This window comes from Aegilops tauschii, chromosome 3 (genome assembly GCF_002575655.3).
Source record: "Aegilops tauschii subsp. strangulata cultivar AL8/78 chromosome 3, Aet v6.0, whole genome shotgun sequence".
In the NCBI taxonomy this organism is placed as follows: Eukaryota; Viridiplantae; Streptophyta; class Magnoliopsida; order Poales; family Poaceae; genus Aegilops; species Aegilops tauschii.
The window spans coordinates 373,086,590-373,109,279 of NC_053037.3; the positions used below are offsets into that span (position 1 = coordinate 373,086,590).

At 45.8% G+C, this 22,690-nt stretch overlaps 1 protein-coding gene across 1 annotated transcript; it reads left to right on the top strand.

Annotated features, from left to right (window-relative positions):
- The first annotated feature begins 14,951 nt into the window (after positions 1 to 14,951).
- Positions 14,952 to 16,731, top strand: LOC141042959 (uncharacterized). The gene is made up of 3 exons (XM_073511872.1): positions 14,952 to 15,203; positions 15,299 to 15,697; positions 16,333 to 16,731. Exons 1-3 carry the CDS (start codon positions 14,952 to 14,954, stop codon positions 16,729 to 16,731), a joined length of 1,050 nt encoding a protein of 349 aa, XP_073367973.1.
- Positions 16,732 to 22,690: the final 5,959 nt, after the last annotated feature.

Consider the following 22,690-nt stretch of genomic DNA (forward strand, 5'->3'; position numbering starts at 1 on the left):
GGTCCGCCGAGCTGGAAGTGATGGTGCACTTGGACCACCTGAGGGGGCGCGTGGCCTCAAGCCTAGGAAGGGCTGCATTCACCTCGTGAGCGAACTGCTTGAAGACACGCTGAGATGCTGGGCCCTGGGCTCCGCCCAAGATGCAGGCGATAGCACGCGGTTCCTGGAAGCCCCCAGCCCCCTCGTCCTGATGGTGGTCGTCGTTCCTTCTTGGTGGCGGCGGTAGTGGAGGAAGACCGGCATTGCCCTGAGGGTGGTCCTCGCGAGGCTGATCCCTCCAGGCGCCCTCACGAGGCTGGTCCTGCCAGCGGCCCTCGCAAGGCTGGTCGCGCCACTCCTAGCGGGGGCCGCGATCATCCCAGCGTCCTTCGCCTCGTCCTCCTCCTCGGTCGTAGCCCCGGTCATTGCGCTCGGGGCGTCGACTGAAGCGTCCATCTCGAATGGCCCTGAGCTCTTGACAGTCATTTGGTGTTGTGGCTGTGTACGTTGTGGAAGGCACAGAATGGTCGTCTGCTGTTGGACGACTCAGGATGGTCCCGGCCGCGCTTCGTATCCAGCTCCGCTGCAAGCACGGCCACTCCCTTGCGCTTCACGTCCTTGGCCTTGGCTTTCTTCTCCTCCGGGTCGATAGCAGGGAGCTCGAGGAGGGAAAGGCACCCCTCCTCGGCTCTCGCGCACTTGGTCGCCATGTTGAACAGCTCCAGAGCCGTTCATAACTCCTCGTGGATGGCGAGCTCCTCCTTCATCTTGACATCGCAGAGGCCATCAGAAAACGCGTAAATGATGGCCTCATCCGTCACCTTGGGGATCTTGAGATGAACGATGTTGAAGCGCTGGATGTACTTCTGTAAGGTCTCTCCTGGCTGCTGCTTGATACGGCGCAAGTCACCCGCGACCGGGGGGCGGTCGTGAATGCCCTGGAAGTTGGCGACGAAGCGGTATCGCATCTCATCCCAGGAGGCGATCGAGCCCGGGGGCAGGTTCAGGATCCACAAGCGAGCACCATCCTTGAGAGCCATGGGGAACCAGTTCGCCATGACTCTCTCGCCGCAGTTGGCCGCCTCGATGCTCAGCTCGTAGAGCTGCAAGAACTCCGCAGGGTCGGGGGTGCCGTCGTAGCGAGGAGGAAGGTCTGGCTTGAACTTGCCTGGCCAGACGACGCTATGCAGCTCCGTAGTGAAGGCGCGGCAGCCCGCTGTGGCCACCGGGGCCCTTTGCTGATGCGGAGCCTGCCTCTGATGACCGCGCGCCGCCACTACAGGCGGCACGCGGTCATGTCGCGGTGGCGCTGGGAGCGCGGAAGCATTCTCTTGCGGCCGGGGAACTTCTTGGCAGCTTCCTTCTTCTCACGCGGGCACCCGACGCGGTGGGTCACGCCGGGGGGAGCGCGCCTTGGCTCCAGAGCACCGTCTTGGTGCAGAGGTGGTGGAGGTGCTCCGTGAGCTACGTCATCCACAGCTCGCGGAGGGCGAGGCAGCGAGAGGGAGCGTGCGGGGGAGCCCCCAGCGGCGCCGACGAGCTCGGCGATGCGGTCCAACCAGTCCTTGTAGAGGTCGTCGACCGGGCAGTAACGCAGGAGCTCACGTGCCATGAGCAGCGCGGCCTACACGTCCGTGGGAGCGCGACGAGCGTGAGACGATGAGCCGGCTTGGGTCAACGATGGAGTGGCTGTACGGCCATCCCGCCGCACTGAGGGGTGCAGCGAGGACGCTTGTTCCTCGTTTCCTGTCGGACCGTTGGCGGCGGGTGACGGGGAACGACGGGGTGGCCCGTCGACAGGGGCTGTCTGAGCGACACGGGCGGCGAGGGCGGCCCGGCGCTCAGCGCGGGCTCGACGCGCGTCCGGCATGGATGCGATGGAGCGATGGGACGCGGATCGGCGGGAGGAAGGCTTCGGCGCACCCCTACCTGGCGCGCCAAATGTCGGATTTCGGGTTCCGGCAAAACCCTTGAGGTTCGAACACTGGGGTGCGCACGAAGATCTCTCCCCCTCTAGCTCACGCCCTCACCACGATCTTAAAGCTTTGCGCGTCGAACTCGCAATACAAAGGGACACAAGATTTATACTGGTTCGAGCCACCGATGTGGTGTAATACCCTACTCCAGTGTGGTGTGGTGGATTGCCTCTTGGGCTGAGGATTAACAGTTACAAGGGAAGAACAGCCTCCTGAGGAGAGGTGTTCTTGTGCTTGATGAGCTTGTGTGAGTGAGGGTGGAATGGATCTAATCCAAGGTGAGTTCTTCCGGATCCCTCCCCTTCTACTATGGTGGCTAGTCCTATTTATAGAGGCCCTGGTCCTCTCCCCAAATGTTAGGCGGGAAGGGATGCCACAACGGCCAAATTTGAAGGGAGACAACTAGTACAAGTTATCCTGACTAAAGGTGGTCTTCGCCTGCCAAAGGCTCTGGTGGTGACGCCGTCTTGGGCTCCACGGTGACCTCCGTCCTGCCGTCCTGCTGGTCTTGGTCCCGTTGCAATGATATGGAAACCTTTGCCTGATGCCTCGGGACTCCTCGCCTGCGCTTGCCTCTTTAGCACCAAAGAGGAAACAAGGACACTGTGCGTGCTGGCGACCTCGGAGGCCCACGCGAGTGAGTGTCCTAGGACCACCGCGTGCATGTGGCCCAAAGATGCATGTCAAACTTTTTCTGCAGCAAACATGCGATCAAAGGAGTTTAGTGTTGAAAATTCAAAAAAATAGTTAACATTTGTCTGTTTTTTATGCATTGATTGATTTCCCAGGGATTTAAATGTGCAAAAATCAAATTTGATCTACATGAGACTCGTGATAGTGCATGAAAATGTATTGCAAAATCATATGCGTATGTGTCCTTGGGTGCATGTTTAGTCCCCATGCAAGAAATTTCTAACATCTAGAATCTTGATTTTAAAATCCAATAAATCCAAAACTAGGTTGAAATTCATGGAACTTATCGTGGTGTCAAATGGACACCAATAGACTGTGATAGTATTTTTTTTCAAATTTGAGACAAGTTTTGATATAATCTTCTTACATACAGGAATTATAAATAATTATCAACCAATATCGCAAACGAACTCTTTATTCGAACCGTGTGCGTTAGACCAACAATGTAAGTGACGTGCTTCGGTTAAGCAATAAAGCGGCCGAATTAATCATCAAAAAGGAAAAAACAATATAATATGTGTCGCGCACGCGTCCCGTGTGTCGTACGAGCATGCATGCTAGCAGGCAGGCCGGGAGGCCAAGGCATGCGCGTGTTCGCTACGCACTCACCATGGGGCATGCTAGTAGGTGTGTGAAATGACGGGAGGCGTGCCAGCAGTCCGCCGCGCAGGCTCACCGGGAGGCGAGCCAGCCCTTTGACCGCCGCCCACCTCGCTCCCACTGCTCCATCTTAATGGCGCGCCCAATCCGCTGGTCATAATGCGCGGCCGCACACCCTGTCCGTAGTTGTCACCGCCGCATGGAGTGTATTAGGATTTTGTCGAAGCGCACCATCGGTGGTTGTGGCGATGCCAGGGCTGGTGAAGCACCTGTGCAATGCATGAAGCTGGGCGGAGAGGTTGCTATTGTTGGAAATATGCCATAGAGGCAATAATAAAATGGTTATTATTATATTTCCTTGTTCATGATAATTGTCTGTTGTTCATGCTATAATTGTATTAACTGGAAACCGTAATACATGTGTGAATACATAAACCACAACATGTCCCTAGTGAGCCTCTAGTTGACTAGCTCGTTGATCAATAGATGGTTATGGTTTCCTGACCATGGACATTGGATTTCATTGATAATGGTATCACATCATTAGGAGAATGATGTGATGGACAAGACCCAATCCTAAGCATAGCACAAGGTCATGTAGTTCGTTTGCAAAGAGCTTTTCTAATGTCAAGTATCATTTCCTTAGACCATGAGATTGTGCAACTCCCGGATACCGTAGGAATGCTTTGGGTGTACCAAACGTCACAACGTAACTGGGTGGCTATAAAGGTACACTACAGGTATCTCCGAAAGTGTCTGTTGGGTTGGCACAAATCGAGACTGGGATTTGTCACTCCGTATGATGGAGAGGTATCTCTGGGCCCACTAGATAATGCATCATCATAATGAGCTCAATGTGACTAAGTAGTTAGTCGCGGGATCATGCATTACGGAACGAGTAAAGTGACTTGCCGGTAACGAGATTGAACGAGGTATTGGGATACCGACGATCGAATCTCAGGCAAGTAACATACCGATTGACAAAGGGAATTGTACACGGGATTGATTGAATCCCCGACATCGTGGTTCATCCGATGAGATCATCGTGGAACATGTGGGAGCCAACATGGGTATCCAGATCCCGCTGTTGGTTATTGGCCGGAGAACGTCTCGGTCATGTCTGCATGGTTCCCGAACCCGTAGGGTCTACACACTTAAGGTTCCATGACGCTAGGGTTATAGGGAATAGACATACGTGGTTACTGAATGTTGTTCGGAGTCCCGGATGAGATCCTGGACGTCACGAGGAGTTCCGGAATGGTCCGGAGGTAAAGAATAATATATAGGAAGTGAGGTTTTGGCCACCGGAAGAGTTTCGGGCGTCACCGGTAATGTACGGGACCACCGGAGGGTTCCGGGGGTCCACCGGGAGGGGCCACCAGCCCCGGAGGCTTGCATGGGCCAAGAGTGGGAAGGGACCAGCCCCTGAGTGGGCTGGTGCGCCTCCCACCAGGGCCCAAGGCGCAGAATGGAGGGGAAAGGGTGAAACCCTAGGCGCAGATGGGCCTAAGGCCCACGCTAGGGCGCGCCCCCTCTCTCCCCCTCTTGGCCGCCCCCTCCATCCCATCTAGGGCTGCCGCCCCCTAGGGGTGGGAACCCTAGAGGGGGCGCACCCTCCTCCCCTCCTCCTATAAATAGTGGGGGTTTTGGGGCTACAGAAGACACGAGTCTCCCTCTCTCTTGGCGCAGCCCTACCCCTCTCCCTCCTCGTCTCTCGCAGTGCTTGGTGAAGCCCTGCTGAAGTGCCATGCTCCTCCACCACCACCACACCGTCGTGCTGCTGCTGGACGGAGTCTTCCCCAACCTCTCCCTCTCCCGTGCTGGATCAAGGCGCGGGAGACGTCACCGGGCTGCACGTGTGTTGAACGCGGAGGCACCGTTGTTCGGTGCTTAGATCGGATTCGGCCACGATCTGAATCGCTACGTGTACGACTCCACCGACCGCGTTCTTGCAACACTTCCGCATCGCGATCTTCAAGGGTATGAAGATGCACTCCCCTCTCTCTCGTTGCTAGTTTCTCCATAGATTGATCTTGGTGATGCGTAGAAAATTTTGAATTTCTGCTACGTTACCCAACAGTGGTATCAGAGCTAGGTCTATGTGTAGATTCTATACACGAGTAGAACACAAAGTAGTTGTGGGCGATGATTTGTTCAATTTGCTTGCCGTTACTAGTCTTATCTTGATTCGGCGGCATTGTGGGATGAAGCAGCCCGGACCGACCTTACACGTAGACTTACGTGAGACAGGTTCCACCGACTGACATGCACTTGATGCATAAGGTGGCTAGCGGGTGTCAGTCTCTCCCGCTTTAGTTGGATCGGATTCGATGAAAAGGGTCCTTATGAAGGGTAAATAGCAATTGGCATATCACCGTTGTGGCTTGTGTAGGTAAGAAACGTTCTTGCTAGAAACCCATAGCAGCCACGTAAAACATGCAACAACAATTAGAGGACATCTAACTTGTTTTGCAGGGTATGCTATGTGATGTGATATGGCCAAAAGGATGTGATGAATGATATATGTGATGTATGAGATCGATCATGTTCTTGTAATAGGAATCACGACTTGCATGTCGATGAGTATGACAACCGGCAGGAGCCATAGGAGTTGTCTTAATTTATTGTATGACCTGCATGTCAATGAAAACGCCATGTAATTACTTTACTTTATTGCTAACCGTTAGCCATAGTAGTAGAAGTAATAGTTGGCGAGACAACTTCATGAAGACACGATGATGGAGATCATGATGATGGAGATCATGGTGTCATGCCGGTGTCGAAGGTGATCATGCCACGCCTCGAAGATGGGGATCAAAAGGCGCAAGATGATATTGGCCATATCATGTCACTTTATGCTTTGCATGTGATGTATGTCATGTTTACATCTTATTATCTTAGAACGGCGGTAGCATAAATAAGATGATCCCTCTCAAAAATTTCAAGAATGTGTTCCCCCTAACTGTGCACCGTTGCGAAGGATCGTTGTTTCGAAGCACCACATGATGATCGGGTGTGATAGATTCTAACGTTCGCATACAACGGGTGTAAGCCAGATTTACACATGCGAAACACTTAGGTTGACTTGACGAGCCTAACATGTACAGACGTGGCCTCGGAACACAAGAGACCGAAAGGTCGAACATGAGTCGTATAGCAGATACGATCAACATGAAGATGTTCACCGATGATGACTAGTCCGTCTCACGTGATGATCGGACACGGCCTAGTTGACTCGGATCATGTATCACTTAGATGACTAGAGGGATGTCTATCTAAGTGGGAGTTCATTAAATAATCAGATGAACTTAATTATCATGAACATAGTCAAAAGGTCTTTGCAAATTATGTCGTAGCTTACGCTTTAGTTCTACTGTTTAAGATTTGTTCCTAGAGAAATTTTAGTTGAAAGTTGATAGTAGCAATTATGCGGACTGGGTCCGTAAATTGAGGATTATCCTCATTGCTGCGCAGAAGGCTTATGTCCTTAATGCACCGCTCGGTGTGCTGAACCTCGAGCGTCGTCTGTGGATATTGCGAACATCTGACATACACGTTTTGATGACTACGTGATAGTTTAGTGCGTAATGGTAACGGTTTAGAATTGAGGCGCCGAAGACGTTTTTGAAACGTCGCAGAACATATGAGATGTTCCAAAGACTAAAATTGGGATTTCAGACTAGTGCCCACGTCAAAAGGTATGAGACCTCTGACAAGTTTCTTAAGCCTGCAAACTAAGGGAGAAAAGCTCAATCGTTGAGCATGTGCTCAGATTGTCTGAGTACTACAATCGCTTGAATCGAGTGGGAGTTGTCTTCGAGATGAGATAGTGATGGTTCTCCAAAGTCACTGCCACCAAGCTACTGGAGCTTCGTGATGAACTATAACATATAATGGATAGATATGATGATCCTTGAGCTATTCGCGATGTTTGACACCGCGAAAGTAGAAATCAAGTAGGAGCATCAACTGTTGATGGTTAGTAAAACCACTAGTTTCAAGAAGGGCAAGGGCAAGAAGGGATACTTCATGAAACGGCAAATCAGTTGCAGCTCTAGTGAAGAAACCCAAGGTTGAACCCAAACCCGAGACTAAGTGCTTCTGAAATGAGGGAACGGTCACTGAAGCAGAACTGCCCTAGATACTTCGTAGATGAGAAGGCTGGCAAGGTCGACAAAAGTATATTGGATATACATTATATTAATGTGTACTTTACTAGTACTCCTAGTAGCACCAGGGTATTAGATACCGGTTCGGTTGCTAAGTGTTAGTAACTCGAAATAAAAGTTGCGGAATAAACGGAGACTAGCTAAAGATGAGATGACGATATGTGTTGGAAGTGTTTCCAAGGTTGATGTGATCAAGCATCGCATGCTCCCTCTACCATCGAGATTGGTGTTAAACCTAAATAATTTTTATTTGGTGTTTGCGTTGAGCATAGACATGATTGGATTATGTTTATCGCAGTACGGTTATTCATTTAAGGAGAATAATGGTTACTCTTTTATTTGAATAATACCTTTAATGGTCTTGCACCTAAAATGAATGGTTTATTGAATCTCGATCGTAGTGATACACATGTTCATGCCAAAAGATATAAGATAGTAATGATAGTACCACATACTTGTGGCACTGCTATTTGAGTCATATTGGGATAAAACGCATGAAGAAGCTCCATGTTGATGGATCTTTGGACTCACTCGTTTTTGAAAAGATTGAGACATGCGAACCATGTCTATTGGTATATATGCATGAAGAAACTCCATACAGATGGATCATTTGGAATCACTTGATTTTGAATCACTTGAGACATGCAAATCATACCACATGGGCAAGATGACTGAAAGGCCTCGTTTTTAGTGAGATGGAACAAGAGAGCAACTTGTTGGAAGTAATACATTTTGATGTGTGCAGTCCAATGAGTGCTGAGGCACGCAGCGGATATCGTTATGTTCTTACTTCACAGATGATTTGAGTAGATGCTAAGTATATTTACTTGATGAAACACAAGTCTGAATTATTGAAAGGTTCAAGTAATTTCAGAGTGAAGTTGAAGATCGTCGTGACAAGAGGATAAAAATGTCTATGATATGATCATAGAGACGAATATATGAGTTACGAGTTTGGCACACAATTAAGACATTGTGGAAATTGTTTCACGACTAATACCGCCTAGAACACCATAGTGTCATGGTGTGTCCGAACATCATAACTGCACCCTATTGGATATAGTGCATACCATGATGTCTCTTATCGAATTACCACCATCGTCTATGGGTTAGGCATTAGAGACAGCCGCATTCACTTTAAATAGGGTACCACGCAATTCCGTTGAGACGACACTATATGAACTATGGTTTAGAGAAACCTAAGCTGTCGTTTCTTAAGAGTTTGGGGCTGCGATGCTTATGTGAAAAAGTTTCAGGCTCGAACCCAAAGCGGATAAATTCATCTTCATAGGACACCCAAAAAACAGTTGGGTATACCTCCTGTCTCAGATCCGGAAGCAAAAGGGATTGTTCCTAGAATCGGGTTCTTTCTCGAGGAAAAGTTTCTCTCGAAAGAATTGAGTGGGAGGATGGTGGAGACTTGATGAGGTTATTGAACCGTCACTTCAACTAGTGTGTAGCAGGGGACAGGAAGTTGTTCCTGTGGAGCCTACACCAATTGAAGTGGAAGTTGATGATAGTGATCATGAAACTTCGGATCAAGTCACCGCCAAACCTCGTAGGTTCACAAGGATGCGTACTACGTCATAATGGTACGGTAATCATGTCTTGGAAGTCATGTTGCTAGACAACAATGAACCTACGAACTATGGAGAAGCGATGGTGGGCCCGGATTCCGACGAATGGCTCGAGGCCATAAAATCCGAGAGGATCCATGTATGAAAACAAAGTATAGACTTTGGAAGAACTACTTGATGGTCGTAAGGCTGTTGGGTGCAGATGGATTTTAAAAGGAAGACGGACAATGATGGTAAGTGTCACCATTAAGAAAGCTCAACTTGTCATTAAGATGTTTTCCAACAAGTTCAAGGAGTTGACTACGATGAGACTTTCTCACTCGTAGCGATGCTAAGAGTCTGTTGGAATTATATTAGCAGTTACTGCATTATTTATGAAATCTTGCAGATAGGATGTCAAAACATTGTTTCCTCGACGATTTTCATGAGGAAAGGTTGTATGTGATACAACCAGAAGGTTTTGTCAATCCTGAAAGATGCTAACAAGTATGCAAAGCTCCAGCGATCCTTCTAAGGACTGGAGTAAGCATCTCGGAGTTGGAATATGCGCTTTGATGAGATGATCAAAGATTTTGGGTTTATACAAAGTTTATGAGAAACTTGTATTTCCAAAGAAGTGAGTGGGAGCACTATAGAATTTCTGATGAGTATATGTTGTTGACATATTGTTGATCGGAAATGATGTAGAATTTCTGGAAAGCATATAGGGTTGTTTGAAAAGTGTTTTTCAATGGAAAACCTGTATTAAGCTACTTGAACATTGAGCATTAAGATCTATAAGGATAGATCAAGGCGCTTAATAGTACTTTCAAATGAATACATATCATGACAAGATTTTGAAGGAGTTCAAAATAGATCGGCAAAGAAGGAGTTCTTGGCTGTGTTATAAGGTGTGAGTATTGAGTAAGACTCAATACCTGACCACGGCAGAAGAGAGAGAAAGGACGAAGGTCGTCCCCTATGCTTTAGACGTAGGCTCTACAGTATGCTATGATGTGTACCGCACCTGAAGTGTGCCTTGCCATGAGTCAGTCAAGGGGTACAAGAGTGATCCAAGAATGGATCATAGGACAGCGGTCAAGGTTATCCTTAGTAACTAGTGGATTAAGGAAATTTTCTCGATTATGGAGGTGGTAAAAGAGTTCGTCGTAAAGGGTTACGCCGATGCAAACTTTGACACTAATCTGGATGACTCTGGGTAGTAGACCAGATTCGTATAGTAGAGCAGTTATTTGGAATAGTTCCAAATAGCGCGTGGTAGCTGCATCTAGGAGATGACATAGAGATTTGTAAAGCACACACGGATCTGAAAGGTTCAGACCCGTTGACTAATAACCTCTCTCACAAGCGTGATATGATAAAACACCATGGGTGTTGGATTCATTGCAATCACATAGTGATGTGAACTAGATTATTGACTCTAGTGCAAGTGGGAGACTGTTGGAAATATGCCCTAGAGGCAATAATAAAATGGTTATTATTATATTTCCTTGTTCATGACAATTGTCTATTGTTCATGCTATAATTGTATTAACTGGAAACTGTAATACATGTGTGAATACATAAACCACAACATGTCCCTAGTGAGCCTCTAGTTGACTAGCTCGTTGATCAATAGATGGTTATGGTTTCCTGACCATGGACATTTGATGTCATTGATAACGGGATCACATCATTAGGAGAATGATGTGATGGACAAGACCCAATCCTAAGCATAGCACAAGATCGTGTAGTTCGTTTGCTAGAGCTTTTCTAATGTCAAGTATCATTTCCTTAGACCATGAGATTGTGCAACTCCCGGATACCGTAGGAATGCTTTGGGTGTACCAAACGTCACAACGTAACTGGGTGGCTATAAAGGTGCACTACAGGTATCTCCGAAAGTGTCTGTTGGGTTGGCACGAATCGAGACTGGGATTTGTCACTCCGTATGATGGAGAGGTATCTCTGGGCCCACTCGGTAATGCATCATCATAATGAGCTCAATGTGACCAAGTGTTTGGTCACGGGATCATGCATTACGGTACGAGTAAAGTGACTTGCCGGTAACGAGATTGAACAAGGTATTGGGATACCGACGATCGAATCTCGGGGAAGTAACGTACTGATTGACAAAGGGAATTGTATACGGGATTGATTGAATCCTCGACATCGTGGTTCCTCCGATGAGATCATCGTGGAACATGTGGGAGCCAACATGGCTATCCAGATCCCGCTGTTGGTTATTGGTCGGAGAACGTCTCGGTCATGTCTGCATGGTTCCCGAACCCGTAGGGTCTACACACTTAAGGTTCCATGACGCTAGGGTTATAGGGAATAGATATACGTGGTTACCGAATGTTGTTCGGAGTCCCGGATGAGATCCCGGACGTCACGAGGAGTTCCGGAATGGTCTGGAGGTAAAGAATAATATATAGGAAGTGAGGTTTTGGCCACCGGAAGAGTTTCGGGCGTCACCGGTAATGTACGGGACCACCAGAGGGTTCCGGGGGTCCACCGGGAGGGGCCACCAGCCCCGGAGGCTTGCATGGGCCAAGAGTGGGAAGGTACCAGCCCCTGAGTGGGCTGGTGCGCCTCCCACCAGGGCCCAGGGCGCAGCTTGGAGGGGAAAGGGTGAAACCCTAGGCGTAGATGGGCCTAAGGCCCACCCTAGGACGCGCCCCCTCTCTCCCCCTCTTGGCCGCCCCCTCCATCCCATCTACGGCTGCCGCCCCCCCTAGGGGTGGGAACCCTAGAGGGGGCGCACCCTTCTCCCCTCCTCCTATAAATAGTGGGGGTTTTGGGCTGCAGAAGACACGAGTCTCCCTCTCTCTTGGCGCAGCCCTACCCCTCTCCCTCCTCGTCTCTCGCAGTGCTTGGCGGAGCCCTGCTGAAGTGCCACGCTCCTCCACCACCACCACGCCATCGTGCTGCTGCTGGACGGGGTCTTCCCCAACCTCTCCCTCTCCCTTGCTATATCAAGGCGCGGGAGACATTACCGGGCTGCAGGTGTGTTGAACGCGGAGGCACCGTTGTTCGGTGCTTAGATCGGATTCGGCCACGATCTGAATCGCTTCGTGTACGACTCCACCGACCGCGTTCTTGCAACGCTTCCGCATCGCGATCTTCAAGGGTATGAAGATGCACTCCCCTCTCTCTCATTGCTAGTTATTCCATAGATTGATCTTGGTGATGCGTAGAAAAATTTGAATTTCTGCTACGTTACCCAACAGCTGTCGCCCCCGACGAGGTCTCACGCGGGCAGCAGCGCGACCTTGACTTCGTCACCGTCGTCGTGCCTCCCCAACGGGAGCCGGAGGTCCACATCTACTGCGGCAACGACTTCGACTCTGACGAAAAACCGGTTAGGCCCCCCCCCCCCCGCCTTTGTTGGGAAAAGAAACCCTTGGTTATGTACACCCAGTCCATTAAATCAGAGTAAGATTCGTTAGATCCGTGTAGTGTATTGATTGTTTGAATGATATCTATGGTTAGTGATTGATTAATTGTTTGTTCTATACATACGATTTTTTGCTAATGATCTGACTAGGGTTAGCGTGCGTGCTAATAATTCGTAGGCAGATCTTGAGAATTGATTTTGAATGTCCTACATATATGTTTGTGCCCTTTTTTTCTTCCAGATCTTGAGAATTGATTTTGAATGTCGTACATGTATTTTTCTACCTTTTTCCCTTCCAGATTGCTATGTACACAGATGAGGCTCCGGCCAGCGGCGCCGCCGGCTGTAGATCCTGCACCCAGCAGCACGGGTAGAAGTGGCCACGCCCGTGGAGCTGAGGAACCCGTAGAATATCGGGCGGATCGCATCAGCGATCTCCCGGACGCGATCCTTGGGGAGATCATCTTCCTTCTCCCCACCAAGGATGGCTGCTGCAAATAGGTCCTCGCATCTCGGTGGTGCACTCTGTGGCGCGCCGCACCTCTTAATCTTGACTGTCGCTGGCTATCTATCATTCATGATTTTGATCTCCACGGAGCCATCATCTCCTCCCACCAAGGCTCCGTTCAACGTCTATGCATCCCGGCATGCCGCCTGCTGCACATATCCTTCATGGTGAACGCCTGGCTGACATCCCGTCAATTCAAAAAAACCCAACATCTTGAGTTCTACCATTACTACGCAAATAGCTGTCCACCAAGCGTTGTAGTTGTGCCCTCACCACCAGTGTCCATCTCATGGTTTTCCTCCTCTCTCCACACCACCACCCTCGCCCGGTGTCATCTACCAGATAATCTGGTACAAATGCTTCGACTCCCACTGCTAAAAAAACTCGCGCTTGTGGTAGTCGATCTGTTGGAGGCCACACTACACAGCATCATCCACTCATGCTGCCCTGCCCTGGAGCGCCTGCTGCTTGTTTTTGGAAAATAAATCTGTATTCGTTGTCTCCAAATAAAGTCGCCTCACCTTGTAAGCATTGGAATTTGCTTTAAAGGTTGCTCCTTGATTATCGTTATGCACCTTCGCAAATAACTGTAGTCTCTGCACCTAAACTGGAGACCTTGGGTGTAATTCCTGGTCCGTTTGAAGGTTACAAGATGGTGGTTGGATCCACACTTATTCAGGTACTGTATATTATCATCAACACTTTTGTAATCATAAGCTGCATTTTTCATATGTGTGCGTAAGTTTTATATCATCAACACTTTTGTAATCATAAGCTGCATTTTTATTTGTGCACATAATCTTTATACAATCTTGGAGTATGCTTTTGGTACTAATATTATGTTCTATGCTCAATGAAGATTTTGTCCATGGGTACCCCATCAATGGTGCTGGATTCTGTCAAGACCTTACATATCAGTACGTGGTGTTTTGATCTGAACATGGTTATCGGCTTGCTCCGATGCTTTCCATGTCTAGAGAATTTGTATATAGAGGTGATGATATCAAGCACATTGATATACTTTACTAGAACTAACCATTCAGTTGTACTATTTTTTTAGGCATTAACTGTTTTCAGTCTTCATGTCTATTTAGGCTAAAGGACATGGACAAAAAGGTATAACCAATCGGTGGCATAAGAAGCACAGGGATTTTCCCAATTCTCATGACATTTGTTTGAGGATAATGACACTGGAAGGATATGCATCCAACCATGCAAACACTAGCTTTGTCACATTCTTCCTGTTGAATATGAGAGTACTATTATCCATGAGATTAAGTTTTCCAATAGGAACTTTCTCACGGATGGACACATTGAACAACATAAAAAGAAATTTCAGGTGGACAAAAGGACTTCTGAACGTGCTCGACTTCTATTTACAACAACTTGTCTTCATGTACCAGTAGATTTTCTGGTCTAGGATCTTGATTTTATGGATCAGACTGATCCATTGGACTGTGACTGCTCAAAACTTTGGTTGAGTTAGTTGTTATTGTCCTGTTCAATCTGGATTTTGTGTAAACCTGATGAACAATTAATCATCATGCTTTTGTACCTTCTGTAAGCTGGGGTTAGATATTGCTGCCCTTTTCAACTCGACTTTGACCCATATTTTCTTTCATACAAACCGGAGCTTCTATCAAGAAGCCTCATGGTTTCGAGAGGGAACTTGGTCACATGATCTGGTCGCGAAACGACATACGTTGTATCTTCCCGCCTTGATTTATTTTACAGAGGCAACATGCAACTGTGCCAAACATATGAAATTATTCAGGGTTTGTTTCGCCTTTTTATACATTGATCTTTCTAGGCATTTTAACAAATAGCCACCACGTTATTACCATAAACGGTCGTATTAGTCAAACCATGGGCGTTCAACTAACCATTTACTACTGTGGGCAACTGTTTGATTAGACGGGATGACTGTGAGTAGTCCACCGCTCACGCCGCGAGCGCTGCAATTTATTGCTAGTTTTGGACTTTTGTTTCGGCCGCCTCGGGAAGGTACATAGAACAGTCCTCTATTCTCATCTACAAGCACCGTCGCCGAGGATCGCCACGTGCTGCGAGATGGAGGACGAGCCGGCCAACAAGCGGGGGCGGGTCGAGCCAAAACCGCAAGAGCCTCCGACCAACGTGGACTTCATCAACAGCCACCCCGATGAGATGTTGGTAACCATCATATCCAACCTCCCCGTCAAATATGACGTGCGGACCACTGTCCTCACGCGGCGGTGGCGCTCTGTCGACCATGAGTTTTGCAGCGGGGAGCAGCAACGCCTGGACGCATTGTTCCACGTCCTCGCCACGCACCCTGGGCCGGTCAGACGCCTTGCTACCGGCAGGCTTAGTCCCCACAACAAGACCGAACCCAGGTTGCACTCTGGTTCCTATCCCCAGCCCTGGATCGACTCGAGGAGCTCAGCCTTCATGCTAGACGTTCTTGCTCGCTGCCGCCGTCCGTGTTCCGCCTCGTGCCCACGCTGCGCCGAGCTACATTCAGGCGGTGCATTTTCCCCTGGATGAATGCCGCGCGCGCTCTTCATCTCCCTAAACTTAAGGACCTCGAACATATTGCCGTCCGCATCTCGAAGGAGGACTTGGAGCGCCTGCTCGTCGGCTGTACAGTGCTCGAGTACCTTCGTCTTCATGTGATGGATGGGTTCAGTAGCCTCCACATCACCTCGATGAATGTCCGTGCGATTTATGTGCATTGCTGGAGCCGCCCATGGCTGTCAGTTGAGGTGTTTCATGATATTGTCAGTGAGAATGCGCCTTTCCTCGAGAGATTGTATGTACATGATAAATTAGGTCCAGTAAGAATCAGGGCCATTCACGCACCGAAATTGACAGTGTTGGGCTATTCATGTGCTGAATTCAACGAATTTGTTGCTTGATCATTATCCGTTATGGTACAACAGTCTTCTTCTTCTCCTTCTTATATATTATCGGACAGCACATTTTATCTAATTATTGTTGACCTATATGTTCGCTTGTCATCCAGAAAATGATTCCCACAAGCTTGGCCCGGCTTCTGCGCACAGTGAAGATCTTGGCACTACAATCTGTCGGCCCCAATCTGGATGAAGTTGTTAGATTCTTTAGGTGCTTTCCTTGCACGGAGAAGCTATACATCAAGGTGATGCTCCTTTCATGTAAATTGTTAACCACAACGGAGCTCAATTCTTGTTACTTTTACCCATGATTACAATGACAAATGTAGAATGATTTCTAAAGGAAATTTGGAGGATTTCAATACATATTTTTTTAGATGCTAGTGTTGTACGCGTTTTATTCCTTCGCCCGACATGCTTTCATGATAAAAAGTTTATCATGAAAGATTGAAGGTGGCATTTCACTCTTTTCGTGTATTTTAGAAATCCTGCATATCAAAGAGGCCCGAAGTGTTCAAATCTGCAGCTATGCACTAATATGTTGTCTTCGTTTGCAGATACTAGCAGGCCCGAAAGTAGAAAATGTTGGGGAATATAACAATCCCATTGAATGCCTTGATCTTCATCTCACAGAAATTACTTTTAATGAGTACCGAGGCACCACACCAGAAATTAAATTTGCCAGGTTCTTTGTTGAGAAAGCAAGGTTGCTCAAGGTAATGAGGTTTGCCCTATATTTACTGCACAGAAGTGAATGGATTGCTAAAGAGCGCATGCATCTACAGCTGAATGGAAAAGGCTCTGCACAAGCTGAATTTCAGTTTGTAACTTCATATGACAGATTATTCGGAAGTCACTGTATCAAGCCGCTATATGACTTCTCAGTGCCTGATCCTTTCGCAGAAATAATGCATGAAAAAGATTCGGAAGGAGATGAACTTTATGTGTCTGAATAGTTTGAACCTTGTAATCTTTGAATTTGGGCCTTGTAATGCTGGAATTTGAACCTTGCAATATTTATGGTATTTGTCATATAACGTAATTGGATGTTTAATTTGGTCTTGCAATCATGTCCTATTACAAGTATATATATGTTGTTCTTCTGTACATAGAGCATAGATGTTCTGCAGACAGAGCATATCACATTGCACACCGACCACACTAGGTAACCCGTTGGTGATGAATTCATCAATCGCAAATGATTATATACCAGCAAGCATTTGCCCACAACACACATGGTTATTCCATCACAAACAACTCGGATGGATCAACTTTATGCCACGTATCGCACATGCAACTCTAATCTGATTCGAGCTTGATGTCTCCGCCATCGCTCGCACAGTTCGTCTTATCCTTATTTGCCACATATCACTGTGCCGGCCTCTACTCGCATCCCTCGGCGTGCTCTGCTCGCCGTTAGGCTCCGTAGCGTGTTGTGCTCGCGGTTAGGTGCCGCGGCATATTGTGTTGTCCGTCGGCGCGTTCTGCTCGCGTACCTCCATGCACTCAGCTTCTGGACAGCTTTTCCTTGCGTGTTCAACTGCTATATGCATATATATGGTTGCTCGCCGTTGAGGTGACAGCGGAGCGCTCTGCTCGTGTCCCTCCGCGCGCGCTCTGGCAGCGGTTGGGCCTACGCACGATCACGTCGGGGGCCCCACATGCATGCGGTTGCGCCGCATGCGTCGCCACAACTTAGTTATGTGCGGCACGATGGAGTTACGCGCTGCAAATTAGAACCGCGATCCGGGTGTGCCGATATTCCAGGCCGCCCGGCTTCCCCTTTAATTACCGCGGCCATTACAACCTTAGTCTCTTCAACCTTTCGATCACGCTCGACACCACAATAAGCACACTGGTACGTCTCCAACGTATCTATAATTTATGAAGTATTCGTGTTGTTTTATTATCATTCTTGGATGTTTTACAATCATTTTATAGCAACTTTATATCATTTTTGGGAATAACCTATTGAACCAGTGCCCAGTGCCAGTTGCTATTAATTGCTTCTTTTACATCACAGGAAATCAATATCAAATGGAGTCCACCGTGAAACTTTTTGCGGATTTTTTATGGACCAGAAGACTCCCGATGGGTCAGAGTAGCACCTGGGGGGTGCCCCTTGGGGGGCACAAACCCACCAGGGCGCGCTTGGGGGCCCAGACGCGCCCAGGTGGGTTGTGCCCTCCTCGGTGGCCTCCCGCACCCCTATTTACCCTATAAATTCCCAAATATTGCAAAAACCCTCGGGGGTAATGTAGATCAGATGTTCCGCCGCAGCAGGGCTCTGTAGCCACTGAAAACCAATGTAGACCCCGTTCTGCCACCCTGCTGGAGGGGGGAATCATCTCCGGTGGCCATCTTCATCATCCCGGCGGCCACCACGATGAGGAGGGAGTAGTGCACCCTCGGGGCTGAGGGTTTGTACTAGTAGCTATGTGTTTAATCTCTCTCTCTCTCTCGTGTTCTTGAGATGTCACGATCTTGATGTATCGCGGGCTTTGTTAATATAGTCGGATCATATGGTGTTTTACCCTCTCTATCTTGTGATGAACTGAGTTTTCCCTTTGAGATTTCGTTTTATCGGATTGAATACTTTTATGGATTTGAGAGCACTTGATATATGTCTTGCAAATGAATACTCGTGGTGACAATGGGGTATTATTTTGATTCACTTGATATATGTTTTGGCACTCAACTCGTGGATTCCCGAGGTGACATTGGGGTAATCTACGCATAGGGGTTGATGCACGTTCTTGTCTTTGTTTCTTCGGTAGAAATCTTAGGGCACTCTTTGAAGTTCTTTGTGTTGGATTGAGTGTTATGAATCTGAAATTATTTGGTGTTATTTCAGCATGAACTCTTAGATAGCTCGATCGGAAAGAATAGCTTCGAGGTGGTTTCGTACCCTACAAATGATTTCTTCTTATGTTCTCCGCTAGATAGGAACTTTGGAGTGATTCTTCATCGCACTTTGAGGGGTGGTTATATGATCCAATTACATTGGCACTATTGAGAGATTGCACTAGTGAAAGTACGGACCCTAGGCCTCATTTTCAAGCATTGCAATACCGTTTGTGCTCTGTTTTATCAATTGCTGCCTTGCTGTTTTTATTTATTCAGATTATAAAAATATAGTTCTACCATCCATATTACACTTTCATCACCATCTGTTCGATGAACTAGTGCACCTATACAAAATGCCATTGTATTGTGTGTGTTGGGGATAGAAGAGATTTCTTGTATTTGATTGCAGGGTTGTTTGAGAGAGACCATCTTCATCCTACACCTCCCACGGATTGATAAACCTTAGGTCATCCACTTGAGGGAAAATTGCTACTGTCCTACAAGACTCTGCGCTTGGTGGCCCAACACGAGTCTACAAGAATAAACTTGTCTAGTGGAAATCAAGCTCTTTTCTGGCGCCGTTGCCGGGGAGGTGAGTGCTTGAAGGTATATCTTTAGATCTTGCAATTGAATCTTTTAGTTTCTTGTTTTATCACTAGTTTGGTTTATAAAAAGAAAACTAAAAAATGGAATTGAGGTTGCATCATATTGTTCATCTTTATAATATCTTTCTTGAAAATGATGGATCAGAAAATTGTGCTCAATTGTTAGAATAAGAAGTCAATAAAATGTTTGGTACAAAATATTTGAATGATGAGCATGATTTCAATGTTGATGGTATGAATTTTTGAATATCCATGATGCTAATGATATGCAAAGCTACAAGCTTGGGGATGCTATGTTTGATGAAGATGATATTTTTAGTCCTCCAAGTTTTGATGAGAAAATTTACTATGATGATTGCATGCCTCCTATTTATGATGATTATATTGATGAAAGTGGATTTGGAGAGGTCATGACTTTATTTAATGATGAATCCACTATTTTGGAAGAGGTTCCAATTGACTATGAGAACAAAGTTCCTATCTATGATGATTACGGTGATGATATATATGTTATAGAGAATAATTATAAGCATGAAACTTGTCATCATGATTTTAATTTTCAATCCCATGATAGTTATTTTGTTGAGTTTGCTCCCACTACTATTCATTAGAATAAATTTGCTTATGTGGAGAGTAACAAAATTTCTATGCTTATGGATCATGAAAAGAATGCTCTAAGTGATAGTTATATTGTTGAATTCATTCATGATGCTACTGAAAATTATTATGAGAGAGGAACATATGCTTGTAGGTATTACAATAATATCATGTTTCCTCTCTATGTGTTGAAAATCTTAAAGTTATGTTTGTTTTGCCTTCCTATGCTAGTTGATTCTAGCTCCCAAAAGTTATTTGCTCACAAAATCCCTATGCATAGGAAGTGGGTTAGGCTTAAATGTGCTTGCCATGTGTTTCCTGATGCTCTTGTTATGCTACAATTCTTATCTTTTGTGTGCGCATCATTGAAATCATCATGCCCTAAAAGGCATTAAAGAAAAGCGCTTGTTGGGAGACAACCCAACACTTTTACCTACTGTTTTTGTGTGTTCACATGATTAAGCTACTATAGTAATCATGTTTTATTGCTTTCGTTTCAATAAAGTGCCACGTAAAGCCTTTGGGATGGCTTACGGTGATAGTTGATTTGATCTTGCTGAAAAACAGAAACTTTTGCGCTTAGGAAAACAATTCTCATTTTTAACAGAAGCGTGATAAAATGTTGATTCTTGTTGCAGAAGATTAATAGACAAATTACCCAGGATTTCCTATTTTTCAGAAATTTTGGAGTAGCAGAAATATGGTTGGAGTACAGATTACTACAGACTGTTCTGTTTTTGACAGATTCTGTTTTTAATGCATAGTTTGCTTGTTTTCTAGTTTCTATGGCTTATATTGCTCAATATAAATTGTGGAAATGATATGCTATAGTAGGCATTGTGTGTAAACAATTATGAATCTTGTCTTTGAAAGTACCAAAGTGAAATGGTTTGCTCTTTATCACACTAACCTATCTCACAAAGTTCCGTTAAGTTTTGTGTGATTGAAGTTTTTAAGTTTTGGGTGAGATATCAATATGAGGAGAATAAGGAGTGACAAGACCCTAAGCTTGGGGATGCTCAAGGAACCCCAAGGTAATATTCAAGGAAGATCGAAGCAACTAAGCTTGGGAATGCCCCGGTAGGCAACCCCTCTTTCGTTTCCAACATTGTCGGTGACCTCACTTGGAGCTATATTTTCATTCGTCACATGATATGTGTTTTGCTGGGAGCATCATTTTATTTTGTTAGGATTTCCTTTATGTTGTTTAGAATAATGCTTTGCATATTTTATTTCAATAAAAGTGGCAATGATAGCCTTTGCCATGCTTATTTTGCAAGTATACATGTTGCTGTTGAAAACAAAAAGTTTACCGCTGTTGCAAAAATTCCCTAGAAAAGTCAGAATGTGATAAAATGGTGAAACCTTTTGCAAATGAGCTCTGATAAATTTTCTACAGTGTAGCAAATTTTCATAACTTTTGGAGTTAGGGAAGTATTGATACTCTTGCATTCTTTACAGACTGTACTGTTTTGGCAGATTGCTGTTATGATTGCATTGTTTGCATATGTTGCTTGTTTAATGATTCTATTTGAGGATAGGAGTATTAAATATGCAGAGGCATTTAGTGTGCCATGTTGAATAATAATTTTAGTGATTTGCTACAGAAGAGAAGATAAGGTTTTTGCATTGGTTTATACTAACTTATCTCACGAGTTCTTGTTGAGTTTTGTGTGGATGAAGTTATTGAGATTTAGAAAAATCGTGATATGAGAAGAATTAAGGAGACACAAAAGCTTAAGCTTGGGGATGCCCAAGGCATCCCAAGATAATATTTCAAGAAGTCTCAAGCATCTAAGCTTGGGGATGTCCCGGTAGGCATCCTACCTTTCTTCATCACCAATTATCGGTTAGTATCGGTTGAGCCTAAGTTTTTGCTTCTCCACATGAGTTGTGCTATTGTTGGAATGTAATTTTATTTTGTTTTGCTTGATCTTTTAATAAAATTCTTAGATCTGAAAGTTTTTAATAAGAGAGAGTCCTCGAATAGCTACCCATTTACATAACTACTCGCTCGATCTTCACTTATATCTTTTTGGACTAGCTTGTCATTTACTCTTGTGCTTCACTTATATCCTATGAGTAAATTGTTGAATAAATTGTATGTCACGAAGTTGAAATCATATCATGCCTAGTGGTAGCATCACATTGGGTTTAGAAAGTGAAATCTTTTGAGGCTTCACAATCACAATATTGGTCATACAAGTAATTCATGAATAATTAGTATAAGGAAGAGAACTTTCACATGCAAATACTATCTTGGAAATCTTTTGTGATTGTGAGCCCCCATTATTATATGCCAAAAAAATTGACGTTGGACAAGGAAGACAACGTAATGGTTTATGTTTGTTCATATTCACATAGAAGTTATATTGTCATAGATCCTTCAACATGTGGTGCTCGGCCCCCATCTTTGCTAGCCAAAAATTCCGCACCAAGTAGAGATACTACTTGTGCATCCAAAAACCCTTAAACCCAAATCTTATTTTCAAGAGTCCACCATACCTACCTAAGGATTGAATAAGATCCTTCAAGTAAGTTGTCATCGGTGCAATAAGGCAATAAAAATTGCTTCTAAAAGTGTTAGATCATTTAGTGTAAGAGAAAATTGAGCGGTGTACGAACTTGTGATGGCAAAGAATAAAAGCGACAGACTGCATAATAAAGGTTGCTATCATAAGGGGCAATATAACGTGACGTTCTTTTGCACTAAGGGGTTGAGCATACAAACAAATAAGCGCATGGCAACCTCTGCTTCCCTCGGCGAAGGGCCTATCTTTTACTTTTGTGTATTTACTTTCACGCAAAGATTCAAATTATTTCTCTCTGTTCCTTTTTATTTTTCTATTTTGGCAAGCATCATGTG